The sequence below is a fragment of the Brugia malayi genome (genome assembly GCF_000002995.4).
Source record: "Brugia malayi strain FR3 genome assembly, contig: Bm_v4_Chr2_contig_001, whole genome shotgun sequence".
Lineage (NCBI taxonomy): Eukaryota > Metazoa > Nematoda > Chromadorea > Rhabditida > Onchocercidae > Brugia > Brugia malayi.
The window spans coordinates 10,842,537-10,856,835 of record NW_025062476.1 but is presented as its reverse complement, the minus strand read 5'-3'; the positions used below and the strand labels follow the sequence as shown (position 1 = coordinate 10,856,835).

The 14,299-nt window shown below is 31.4% G+C and overlaps 2 protein-coding genes across 2 annotated transcripts; both read right to left on the bottom strand.

Moving 5' to 3' along the window:
- Positions 1-631: 631 nt before the first annotated feature.
- On the bottom strand, positions 632-4,768 carry Bma-ostb-1 (Dolichyl-diphosphooligosaccharide--protein glycosyltransferase 48 kDasubunit precursor, putative; the record flags this gene model as incomplete). The annotated part of the gene is made up of 9 exons (XM_043079212.1): positions 632-790; positions 1,186-1,292; positions 1,613-1,781; positions 1,984-2,068; positions 2,307-2,452; positions 2,769-2,972; positions 3,350-3,531; positions 4,223-4,333; positions 4,624-4,768. The coding sequence occupies 9 exons, from the start codon at positions 4,766-4,768 to the stop codon at positions 632-634; spliced, it is 1,308 nt and encodes a 435-aa protein (XP_042935146.1).
- A 1,302-nt stretch (positions 4,769-6,070) lies between these two features.
- On the bottom strand, positions 6,071-13,638 carry Bm7845 (Uncharacterized protein; the record flags this gene model as incomplete). Its single annotated transcript, XM_043079211.1, has 17 exons — positions 6,071-6,126; positions 6,659-6,814; positions 7,116-7,210; positions 7,292-7,414; positions 7,814-8,053; positions 8,369-8,796; positions 9,084-9,258; positions 9,517-9,632; positions 9,719-9,788; positions 9,927-10,057; positions 10,339-10,487; positions 10,785-10,906; positions 11,262-11,469; positions 11,676-11,765; positions 12,019-12,187; positions 12,446-12,545; positions 13,553-13,638. The coding sequence occupies 17 exons, from the start codon at positions 13,636-13,638 to the stop codon at positions 6,071-6,073; spliced, it is 2,514 nt and encodes an 837-aa protein (XP_042935145.1).
- Between the last annotated feature and the right edge of the window lie 661 nt (positions 13,639-14,299).

Below are 14,299 nucleotides of genomic sequence, written 5' to 3'. Positions count from 1 at the left end.
AATAACAATAGATTTACACTACTTCAAAAAACTTAACAAAATACCCAAAGAAAGAGATAAAAAAAATACGTACCTCATACACTAACATCCCGCTTATTTAGCTGTTTGTCTTCATAATAAGTAATTGTATTTGAATCTAATGAGCTTCCTCTGATAAAGAAAAAAATAGGAAAGCCAACTATAATATCCGAAATTTTGAAAACAAGATAAATAAACAAATTTATGGACTGAAACTATCGGTAACTTGTGAATATTATGGTAATAAGACTGATTGGTACTAATAAATGAAACATTTTTAGTGAAATGATTAAATGATTCAACCTAGAACTAACAGTATGAGTCTTTTCTGTAGGCAATTATATATCCAGCATTATATGCCGGAATATGACTTCGCTGATGTAAAAAACCACTTGTGTCTCTAATTATAACTGTACCTTTTTGATTTCAAGTAAAAATGGATATTAAACAACTTGTTAAAAAGATCACTACAAACTATCCCAAAAGTGCGAATTACGAAGACTATAAGCTTTATAATAACTTAATTAATTCGTGTAAGGATAGATATCAAATAACTAACGAATCAACGAACGAACTTTTGTTTATATGTTAAAAACTAAGAAACAAATAAAAATCAGTCCTTTTTTACATCTTTTGATGGTTCTTTGTGATAGAGAAAGACGCATGAGAATAGAACAACTCCTATCATCATTGAAAATGCTGAAACATAGTAAGGATATGCACTGTAGATAAAACGCTCATATTGGGTATGTTGCAATGGTCGAACAGATACCTGAAATTGAAAATGCTGCATGTCAAAAATCAAAAATTTAAAAAATGTGGTCAAAAAATACGGTAGACAAAATTTTATTATCTTTTCCATCTTTATTAGCAAACATATCTACAACAGCTTAGTTGTTTATGGAAAATGAAAAATTATCTAATGATTATTTCATTCCTATATTTTGTCATTTATCTTTTCACATTATCACGTTAGTCCTTAAATATCAAAACAAAATCTCAAATGTTATTTCAAAAGATATAGAACATTCCTTTTTTATAAATCTTCCCATAGCTAAACCTAACAATATTAAGGGAGTTTTAAATTTAAAGTTGATAAAACTTATTAATGCTACAATATCTTATTATCAGATGTGTATTATTTTATAATAGATGGTTATTGCTCACCTGTTGCACATTCAACAAATGTGTATACCCGATACGACGATAATCGACCATGAATTTAAACACACCATAAACATCAGGAAGTTTAAACTGTGCTTTCAATTTGCCATCTATAATAAACTGTTGCTAATCTAATGAAGAGACAAAACGCATTTGATATAGCAAGGATAATAATTTGTTTATATGGGATAAGATATAAACTCACTAAATTCATGTTTTGATATTTACCAGAAAAATTGATCTGGACGCCTTGTTGTTCGCAGTTAAAAAAGACAGAGGAATTAATCCTTCAAAGACTTCAAGTAAACTACGCATTGTTTGTTGGTATATTATTATAGCTCTATGGTTTAAATCTTTCAAAACTTTTAGCAGCAAAAGTACTGAAGATTAATCTCGAAAACAAACTCTTGGAATTAAATTGAAAACGTACTGTAATTTTTGAGAGTTGTCCGAATAAATGGATCAATACGGGTAAATTCTAGTTGAACATCATCGCCCTTGAACGGTTCCCATTTTCCATTACTGAGCTCTTCAATTTCAATGGTATACTCAACATTATCCATAATAGTATACTCTCGTGGAGGACTCTTTTCACCAACCTGAATTCAATAAAGTAATAGAAAGTAAAGTTATGCAAGGCTTTTTGCGTCTATAGAAAGTCTTAGCAATTAACTTTAAGCTCGTTCGTTTTAAACTAGTTCCATAGAAGTTTATATCCATGACTCTGGAATCTTCAGTATTTTTATCAACAGCACCCACCCGGAAAAATAATGATAACAGACATGCCTTATGATGCGAAACACTCTTAACTCTCAGAACACCTTTCTCCATAAATACCCATTTGCTCAATTCCGTTAGTAACTCGAGATTACCACTTTTTTGAAGCCTGAAATAAAATCTTCTTTAAGATATTCATATATGGATAAATAAAAAATATATTCGGAAGTAATCACCAATGATTTAACCAAAAAAAGAATTCAAAAGATGATCTCATAGTTCGCTTAATTTTTTTAATCTATTGGTTTAGAATAGTATTTTTTGAAGGAGAAGGCAAATCCTGATCAACTAATAATTAAAAATTTGTAAAAAACTACTAGAAAAAATGGAAAAATAATTCAAAATACTTAGTTTCCGATGCATATTTGCTGACATTAGCACTCATAAAAGCATCGCTAAACATGGCAATCGAACCACTCAATAGAACACGTGCATTATTCCGAGCCTGAATAGCACCAATCAACAATGTCGATCGTCCCACAGCACCTGGATACTGAAATGAAGAAAAAAAAAAAAATAATAACTCCTGTCCATGTTCGAAGAATCCAAAATCCTTTGCAGCATAATAGATCCTTCACAAAAATTTCGGTTAAAATTAAATTTGAATTGAATTCCGATATTTTTTCAATTCGCAAATCTCAAGTTTTATATCTTTAGAGATTTTATCTCTGTTATCCAATCTTCTTTGATAGCAACAATTTTCATTACCAAAACAGAACATTTATAGAGAATATTACTCTTCCTACTAGTTAACTACCTTCGTTTTCACAGCTTATTTTAATTAAAATTATGCAAGTTTAAAAAGATACTTCTTCAATTTTTTCACGGGGATTGAATGAATAAGCGGTTGTTGAAGCAGAAAGTATTTCCAGACGAAGCGGATTTGCCTTATCAGCAATTAAAGCAACTCCTCGGAATAGAATAGGATTAATCTGTCGTGTTTTTCCTACAATCATTGGAGCAGACAAAAGGTTTGATGGATCAGCTACAATCGTTGTATGATCGCCTTCATCCTGTAACTCATTTGATGAAGTTAAGAAATATCTATAAACAACTCCAAAACATGGTTTCAGCTGTTACTGAAAATTATACTTTTTCTATTAGTAAACTCATTATTTAATTTCAGTTGTTTATCAATTTTCTGGGAATTACAATTATCATTTAAGAAAAAACCACTTCTTCATTGGCATGTGACAAAAAAAAATGACTGATAAAATGCAAGAAGTCTCAGAAGTATGAGGTAACAAGAAATTGCATGAATAAAACTAGAAGTGAAGTGATCTCGAAAGAACTTTTTAAATAGTTATCAAAACACGACATAAAAACGAACAGAGATATGAATAAACCTAATCATAAATTAGTGCAATCAAATTTAAAAACTAAAGCTCACAAGAACAGTATCGTAATTCAAATGATCAATAACAGAAGTTTGATTCTCATCAAATTCGAAACCATTCTCTGCAGCCAAATCATGCAAAGCATCACCAACGCGTGTTCCTGCTGTCACTAGTACATTGCCACCATTATCAATAAAAGATGTTATAGCTTTGACATTAATCAATCCTCCAAATTCTATAACAAAAATAAGAAACAAAAATTTGTGGTTTTAATGTTCATAAATAAATTCCTAATAAAAGTATTAATAATGATTTTTTGAAATACGCACAAAGATTAAATAGTAATTTGTCTCATCAAAGTAATATAAAGCTTTAGCACAACAATAAAGATGAAAATCAGATTTTACAAAAAAACAGTTTTGTATTAACTAGATTCAGAATATATCTCAGAGATATCCTGTTATGTTCCATATCTTTCGGATTTTATAAGTATATTTTGCTTTGTTATACCCGCTCACTAATCTTGCTAACAATGATTTTCGTTTGTTAAACTCTGTTGATAGGCAACAGGCATACATTTTAACTATACCAGTAAATGATAAAATATTTGCTAAAAATCTGTTTATCATCTAACAGAAGCATATCTGAATTATTTTTGTATTTAAGAATTTTGTACCGTACTTATTATGCTTACCGTTGCATTTAAAAAGTTTTAAATAAGTCGGAACTTAAATATTCATTTAAGCCAATCCTTAAATAAAGGAACAAAGACATAAGTTAGTAAATACATCGTGCTGTTTCATTTTTTCATCATGTTTGAAGTATAAATCTATATAAGTTTTGTTTTCTCAGTAGATGTAAATTGAAAGATACAAATTCAAGAGGATATGAAGATAAAAAAAAATGATGCAAAATTAGAATGTTACCGTCAACTCCAGGAGCAAAAATTATAAGATGATCGTAGAGATGTTCGCCATACTTTGTGAGGGTTAATGTCTGATCATCTGCTGCTTTTATAATCAACTGGTGTCCCCTTTCTGAAATACGAAACAAATTCTGCATTGTTAAGTTTCTTCTTTTTTTTTTTAATAAAACCTTTCGGAAGTCATCCTGTAAACCATATTTATCATCATTTTTTCCACACATTATTTCCCTCAATTTCTTATGCATTATTTACTGATTATTGTTAAGGAAGAAGCCATCTAAGAGGTCATATAATATGAATTATGAGTAAGAAATATATTTATGAAATAGTGACTAAAATTATCGTTAAAAAATTATGGAACTGATTCCAAAAAAAAAAAAAAATTAATTAATCACTACTTACCTCTTAAGGATTTCAAGAAAATAGAATGTGTTTCCCTAATACCGAAATTATCCACCAAAACTAATATTTTGCCAGAGTTGATCCCTGGTACAATTTCTAGCAAAACTAACGAAGCCAGCAGTAGATAATTCCAAGATATTGCCATACCAGTACTTCTAAATTTTAATATTCAATTCAGCCATATTAAAATTCACAAATGTGAACGAAAAACTCGAGCAATTTAATCACTCCATAATGAAACCATTCCAGTTATTTCGGATCATTTGTACTGTGAAAAATGATTGTGGAAAATTACCAGCCAGCACTAATATTTTGCTAGTTTTGACAAGTTGCGGACTAACTGATAATAAAAATTAATGAAATGGCCAACAATGACGTTTTAAACGCTAAATTTAATATATTATCTTTAAAATCTGAATTACTTGAATCTAAACTATTAGTTACTTCATATTTCTCCCGAAACTTTCATTTCTACTTTTCACTTCCTTCCGTATTTGTTTTCTCCCAAACTGTGTTACGTCCCGGATGATAAATTTGTATGCCATGTAGAATGCATAAAATACAACATAATATACTGGAAAATATTTTTTTGAACTAATTAAATAATTGTTTTGAGAAACCAGTTAATCCAAATGATATAAATATACTGCAAACTTTAATATCAGAGTAAAAAAGAAAAAAACATCTACCGATCTCTAATACCTAAAATATTTAATAAACAAAACACTTCTCTGACTTATTTGTTGAACTGCATGCAAAATCCATCTCATATGCAGTTACTTGTTAAGCAACCGGAAAACATAATCAAATGTAACCAAACTAGAATTTATCTTCATTTTCTTTTATTTCTTGAGCAACATTAAAAAATATGCTATAACCTCCAGTTGTCTGACCATTAAAAACAACCTTTGGGTTGTTATCATATTTTATATTTTTCAGTTGCAAATATGCTTAAGTACACAATCTGGTGCATTACCAAATATGAATCGAAGGAAAAATTAGGACGAGAATGTAAGTGAATTACTTTTTATTCCGTTTGAATTGCTAAATGAATTATAGCAAAGAAGAAAAATTTACAAATTTTTAGAATGGTAAACTGATGATTTCAAACAGAATTATTATGAAGTAATCACTCGCAGAAGTTGTTGATAATACATTTTCTTCTGTTCTTCGTTGCTTCATCTCTTCGCAAAACAAGTTTTTCGCGTTTAAATATGTATATAAATAAGATTAAATATTCCAGAAGAGCAACGAGAGGACAGCAATTTGATTAAACGAATATAAGCACAACAGAAACAAAAACGGTAATAAAATGATAATGAGCATGAATGATAAAGTTTAAACTAATATGTGTAATAGAAAAGAATGGCACGGAAGGTACGCATTAACCGTCTATAGAGTACGAAAACCATAATCGTAATCACTCACCTCACGCAGATTTTTCCATTTACAGCGAAAACTGATGGGATTGCTGAGGTACTTCATATTCTATTGATTCATCGTCTAAAAAAATTTTAACACTGGATGAGGCATTTGTCATTTAGCTAGAATTTGAAATAATGAATAATTTGAAATTGAAAGTATTGCTTTTCTTTATGAATGGATTTTCGACAGTAGGAAGTAACAGTCCACCAGCTGTAGAGTTATGCATAACAAGTGAATACGTCACATTAGAAGACGCATCATAATAAACAACTATGAGAAATTTCACTGTCTTTGTTACCATTATATAAAATTTCCATTAATTTCAGTATACTTTTCCAGTCCCAGAAAAGTATACCAAAACATTTCTTGTTCGAAAAGTAATTTTTCGCTTTCTGAAAAGCAAAAATTCGTCTACTGCATCTGAAAAGCAAAAAGTCAACTAATGGAATAGATTAACTTATTTAACGCAATAGCTGACAGTTCCTACCCTTAAGTAATAAAGAACAAACGATAATTCCAGGAGTCCTTGTTCAGAAATTATTTCTTCGTTGTACTAAATAACTGAGAACTCTAACGATCGCAAAAGAAAGTTTTCTGAAAACAAAATAACCTTTCGATGACCATCTCGCTGGTAGCCTACATTTAGTAGCCATTTCACAAACTCTTATCTGACGTTCGGTATCCGGAAGGCTTTTCAACATATCCTCGATAACTTCGCCCACTGGTTTTGCTTCATGTTCTTTCAATATTTCACGAGCATATTCGGCTGAAAATGGTAGAAGTAGCAAAATGATTACCTAAAGTTAAGTGCAGAGCAAATTTAAAGGATCCAAAATTAAAGTTCTAAAGTTTAAAACCACTCACTCTTTCTAAGCTTTATGTAACATTAAGTGCAACGTATCTTTTCTGAATAACCACTCTTCGATATAATATATACACAAAATTAAACTAATCTTTTAGTCATCTAGACAGTATTTCGTCACTCACATCACTCTACACACATCCTGAACATGAATGTAAATGAAAAATATAGAACATACCAAACGGAAATCACAAAATAAACTCACAAAACATTTTTTTAGGTGGGCAAAGATTCGGACAATAAGTCAATATACTACATATCAATTCCTCATCGGTTAACAAATAATCCTTTTCATGCTGCCTGTAAGTGTTGCAAAATCATGCGTTACTTTAGAGGTACTTCACTGACCTTTGCAGTGTGATCAAAATCAAACAAACGAACATTGGACATGTTGGATCAACGCATCTTCCTAATAATTCATAGTAACAAAGCGGTTTCAACGGATCCAACTTGTTTGACAAAGCTCGATGAGCTATCATACGGTAAGGGAATGTTGGGCATATGCTGAAATTGGCTCGATTGATAGTAAACAAAATTATTGTTGTAATGGCTTTGTTTAGACTATCAAAATTTGTCGAGAATCGACATATACTCGCACTGTAAGCACCGTTATTCCCTTTTCCTCGACTTTTTAAACAAGGTAGCAACCATCAGCCTCTTTGCCGTCCTAGACATAAGATTTTAATCTAGAATTAGTCGAAGCATTTTAAGACAAACATATTTCTATAACATCAAACTGCTCATTTTCAATGTAGAAATTATCGGAAAATGGTCCATAGATAAACATTTAAAAAATTAAGGAATAATTATAAAACCATTAACGAAATATTTTAGTAAGCCAGTAACAAAAAAAAGTGCAAAAATCAGTCCGAAATACACTATTTTGAAATTGCATGTACTTACCGATACCCGTTAAACATAATTAACGGATTATTTTTAAGTTCATTAACATCTTTTTCGCTTAGTGTTACAGTACGACTGATCGTTCGCACTGGACTTCCTTGATAAGTAGTGGAGCTATTCGCAGTTGTAGCTTCTGTAATATAATTTGCTTCTAACTCTTCCTGCTCTAACTCACGCATTGCTGTAACAAGACCATTCATTGAATCAGCTGAATCTGATAACTCGATTATATCAGAATCCCTGAAAACTATCTTAATGTCGCATATTTCATCAACAATCAAAACCTATTTTCTCTGATGCATTCATATCTAATATGGTTAGAAAGCAGTCCTCATTAAGATTCATGCTAATCAACCTGCAATTCCTATATTGCAAATTGAAGTACAATTAATGATTTAACTGCACTTTTAATGTTAAATTAAATGATAGCTTGAATAAATCTATGCAATTACTAGTATTTTCGACTTATCATTTAATTGTGTGTCAAAAGAATACGCTAAAATACTAATAATGCTAAAAAAAATTTTTTTTTGAATATAATAAAAAATTGTAAACCCAAATATATCTGTAGAAGAATGCGATCCACTACTACTACTTGTAGGCCTCGAAACATCATCTCGGTCATCAGAGCAATCCATCGCAATGGTCGTACTCATCGGTTCAGAATGTTCTAAAACGCATGTTTTTATCACTCTCGATCCCCTTGCATCTTCCGACATCTCAGTAGGGTCATAAATATGTCCAACGTCCCTGCTCATATTTTTCATCGATTGCGCTTCGTCTATCAACCGTTCCATTCGTTTGTTTTCTTTTTTCCCAAATGTCTTCTTCTCTAAATCCTTAGAGTTCTCTTCAAATTGTTCTTTATTCAACTGTCGTTCCAAATAAGACAGACGACCCTTTGCCTTTTCTTGATCACACTGAAGTACTTCTATTTCCGCTTCAAGAACACCAAGCCGACGAGCACAACGATTCGCTCTCTCCTAAAGAATTTTGCAAAAGATACTTTGTAAATTAGGATCTTTCATGCAACAAAATTATCGGAATTTATTGCCATTCATACAGCGTCCTTCATAAGTCATACCATGGAATTATATTCACCACATTTTAAAGTATGATAAAACTTCGAAAGCCTAAGCTTACTAACAATCAACATCTTTTAATTATTAATGCGCCTCAGCCTATCCGCACATAAACTATTCAGGTTTCATCAAATTAATTCGAAATTAACGATGAACAATAAGAAATTTAAGAAACCATAACTCCTAACCAAAAAGTTATCACGTTTCCTTCTCGTGACGCATTTCTGGTCATCACGGTGCCTTAATTTCCTTTCAATTTCCTTTAATACTTTCTTTTCAACATCAATCATATGCTGCCAATTTTCAGTCCTCCTCAGTCCTATTTCGGATATACTGCCAAATTCTTTTGATTTCCAACGTGATCTATATTAAATATATACATATAATAAGGAGTTCCTGGTTTAAAATCATTCTAAATTGGCAAGCAATTAGCAAACAATAAATCAGTAACTGAAAGCAAAATACTCTTAACAGTTCAGCAAATTTGCTGAGTAAGATAGACTAGTAGTGTTCTACATCAAATGCAGAGCTTAATCAATTTAATTAATCATATAAAGCAAAGCACACAGAATAACATATAATTCCGAGAAGGATCTAAAAATAGCTGTTAAATTGACTTACCTTTTGGGGATAGTTTCTCGAAAATTTTCCTTTCTTTTCCGTGGTAACTTAATATGGTAGTCTTGAACTTGTCCATCATCACTACCACTTGATAAAGAATCATCTTTCCTTGAACGCTGAAAACTTTTCTGCATTACTAGAAACCAAAATACGAATAATATCTAACGAGCAAGCACTTAATTCAAAACAAAAACCAACAAACCTTCCGATTTACTTCAGGCTTCCGATTTTGCTCTACATTTGCAAATCTTTTAGAATAATGCGTTTCGGTCCTATAAACAAAACTCATAAATTCAGTGAGGCTCACTTTTCAGTACTACTTTTTTCGCTTTTTGGTTTGTTCGTTTTTTAACTACAACTTAAAGTTCTTATAAAATAATCCAGATAGAGGAATGTTTGAAATAAAATACCTGCGACTGGAACTTGGCTTTTCATTACTACCAAGAGCACTTTGTTCTTCCGAATTTGCACTACTTAATTCACCTTCTTCAGGTGATGATTTCCATAATGTTAACTTCTTGTAATTCTTTTTATGCATTATCTGTAAACGCAGTTAATGTTTTTAGTGCTATAATATTGTGAAGAAATGTAAAAAACAAGGAATAGATATGGTTGTATACTACTTTGGATGAATGAAAACAACTCCTGTAAATTGTCCGATTTTTTTTTTTTTTTTTTTGAAGAAAAGGAAAGAACTAATTCTCCATATATAAAGATTTAGTCGTGTCATTATGGCAAAACATACTATATTGAGTTACTTTTAACGACGAGTACGAAACAGTAAGTTATAAAGAATCAGTATATTTTGCACAAAATCATTACCTGCTCCAAGAGCTCAGCACGCAGTTGGTCGACATCTTCTTCGTTATCAGCACCGTCAGGTGATATCCCACTTCGAGCTTGCATTTCATGAGAACGAATAGCCATGGTACTAACTAACGGTGATGCTGGTGATGAGCGCGAACGCGAATCTGAATTACCGTGAATGTTATGTTTCAAAAGAATTTCAAAGCAATAAAGGCATGATCACTTGATGTGTAGCAAAAAAAAAAAGTCCCACAAACATTTTTACTGTTAAATAATCGCTTAAGCAAATTCATTCGTTTCAGATCAACATCTAACACCTAAAAAAGCAGTCTTATCAACAGCCTTCGTTACATCTAATAAAACATCTTTTATTACATCGCTCCTTGATTCAAAAAAAGAAAAAAGCAAATTTTAATAATGAAAAAAAAATGATAAATTTAGAAAAGGACGATATTAAAAACCTCGATCACTGTCCACGATATCCATTCCAACTTGTTCATAATTATCCCCCAAATTCTCCATCCTTTTGGAAAATTTACTTGCTTCCACTCGTAATCGAAGTCGATGTAGCTGATCCTCAAATCTAAATGAATTTTCTAAAAAGCATTAACTAAAAATTGACTGTCTCCTTCATCTGTTAAATTGAATATATAAAGAAACAAATGATATACTTCTCAAAATCGATTACATCTCCAGATAAGAGTTAAGAAAAATTTTGAACAACATTCAGCAGATATAAAAGAATGCCGTTTTGCAAGAACCATGGGGTTGCAGGTACCAAAACTATAAGCCCATGGTTTGATCATTATTATGCAGTAGCAACATTCTGAGCTCTGATCTTCTACATGGAAATTACTGTTTTGATCAGCGTGCTACATCTTACCGCTGCTACTAAATAACTACAATAAATATTTTGGTTCCATTTATCAAAATTTTACGGGTTTGAAAATTGTTTCATGGGTGCTTCCAATATTTCCTCATTATTCTTGGTTGAGATAGTCGCTTTCTGCTGATTATTTAGGATGCAATATGAGTAACCGTTTGTGCTATCATTCCGTACCGTCACCTTGAGTGGTATCACAGTTTGATGGAATTTATGACTCTTGGTGCGATTTTGCGTATCACCGTAGCTTTGAAATTTGTTATCTGCAAAAGAAATGAGAAAGAATTCAATAAATTAAACCCATTTTCTTCACAAATTCTCAAATCCTTTAATCATTTAGTCGCAACTAATTCACGTACCTCGCCGCATTTAGCTAATATGTTACATTTCATATTAGCTTTACAAAAAATGTTGTATTCAGACATACAAACTCTTGAACTCATAGCAGTAAGATATTCAACAAGCTAACTTTGTCTTCGTTTCAGTTGTACCCAAGTTTGCCGCGACGAAGAACGCATGTTTAATTGTTGACTTCTTGATGGCGTGTAAGAAGTATCAGCTAAAAAAGAAACAGATAAACGTCAAAGCTCAAAAATGAAGTTCAAATGTTACAGTTAATTCCCTTACGTAATTCTGCAACAATCCTAAGCCATCTAAATGAACCTATACGAAAAGCAATGCTTTACAACACTTAAAAAAATTAATGAATGTCAAGGAAATGTTGAAAAAAGCCCAAAAGTAAGAGAACAACAACTTCAAGTTGTTAAGTTTCCCTTTACATCAAATATACATAGGGGAGAGAGAATCCTCACTGATCTCTCCCTCTTCTTTTTCATGTGATGAATGTTGTCGTACAGATCTTTTATCCTTGCTTGTATTTAATACCGCTAAACGTAAAGCATTCTCATCATCCGAATCAACATTTTCTATTGAATGTTCAGCAGAGGGTAAGCTCATAAATTCTGACCTATCTGCTGCTTCCTGAAAATTAGTTTTGGTATCTTAAAAAGTCACTGTAAGAGTCGTTGAACCATTGTAATATACATTCTTGTATGATATTTGTTTCTATGAGACGAAAGTAGTGAGAAAAATGAGATTCTCTCCTCCAAAAACTAGGTGTGAAATGGTAACTGTGTGAGGACGCAACATTAAGCAGAGAAATTCAGCAAATTAAGCAAATTACTATTAGATCCAATAAGATTAAAGATAGACTACTCCCTGAAGAAGATATTTCAAGACCTGTACTTCGCGAATAATACGATCCACTTCACGTTCCTCGTCCACACTTACGGATGAAACATGCGTCATATTTTCTGACTTTATTTCCATTGATGTATTCCTACAACTGCTAAATTCAATTCTTAAGAAGGACTACTAAAACATCAAAGCTATATAGCAACAGTTTAGAATGTGAAATCGATGTGAAAAGCTTTCCGCACTCAAATTCCAAACGAAAACAAAAATACTTAGCAAGCTTATACCAAAGTAATAAGAGTAAATGCTTCCTCTTGCCGTTGTGAAGTAAGTTATCGGATAAATTGACGACAAAAAAACTTAAAAACATATAGTTAGCCGATATTAGGTTACAATGTTTCTGCCACTATGGCACTACTCTCTAGATATCAAAGTAAACAAATTTTACAACCATGCACAAACAGCAGCGAAATAAAATAATGACCGAATAATAATAAAATTTGAATTAGCCACTACTAAAACACCGCGATAACAGTAAATGTTCGATCAAATACCGAATTAGTACTGTTAAATATCCATTAATTACAAATAAACCTATATTACAAAACGGTCAATAATAATGTTTCAAATTAATGAAGACGATAAAGTGAATAACGAAAAATTTTAAATTACTTGACACCACCGTAAGGCAATAACATTACTTAAAACTTGCAATTATAGGTTAAGCTTATCACCATCACCATATTTAAACCATACACAATGCTGTCACATGCTACGAGTAAGTATTAATGTTACAAGTAGACTGCAACACTTTTGTATGAAAATAGATCTGCAATAAAAATGTCACTGCAGCTACTATTACTTTTTTTTTTTCATCTCCGATTCTCTGATATATATCTAACCTGCATTACTGCTACATTATAAACAATCATCAGAAAGATTTTTATCAATGACATTAACTTTACCTAATAAATACATCAACGACTTAATAATTAAAACTTTCAATTTTCAACAATTTTTGCGACCATTACCTGTGATACAAACGATAAAACGTAGTTAGTCTATAATGTATCACTGCAATTATCCATTACGGTTTAATATTACTGAACACAACCAACATTAAAATATTTCATATTTTCAAGAAAAATAAACCTGTGAATAGCGTCCAAATCATCATCATCTTCAATTTCACCATCTTCCAATGTAGTGCCACTTGTCAACATTACATTTCCTCTCATTATCGTAGGATACGTACCAGAGATTCCTAAATACTTAGATTTATTCATTTCAAAATCATTTATTATGATTTACTTTATCGTATGCTTTGTAACGTGTATACGTACGTGTCCACACGTGGTGTGTAGTGATTAATGTAACTGATTACCAATATTCGTAATGATCTAACCAAACAATATGTATAAATGAAAACAAACGAAAAAATGAGCTACAAGATATAAAACAAACTGATCCAACAATAGCTATGAAGTCTAACTGAACTAACCAGGGGCGCGCTATGAAAACTCTTCGTTTCACAGTATTGAAAAAGCATGCAAGTCAATTGAATTCAGCAAAGACAAGATGGCGTACGACGAGATATTTACGCTATAAGTGGACGTGTGACAACAATGATTATTCTAAATAAAATTAATATAAAATTACACACAAGAAAAGATAACACAAAAAATGCAAAAAAATATAAAAATAAAATATAAATTGTCTCCAGTAACACCGCGTGAAGCACACTGCTTATACTTACATATCATTGAAATTACTTATATATGAATGAAATTGCATGCATATCTGTCGCACAGTTATTGTAAAAGCTTTCAGATTGAAATTTGTCCTTCAAGTAAATGTCATAACAGTCCGAACTGATATGATATGCTTAATTATCAGTTT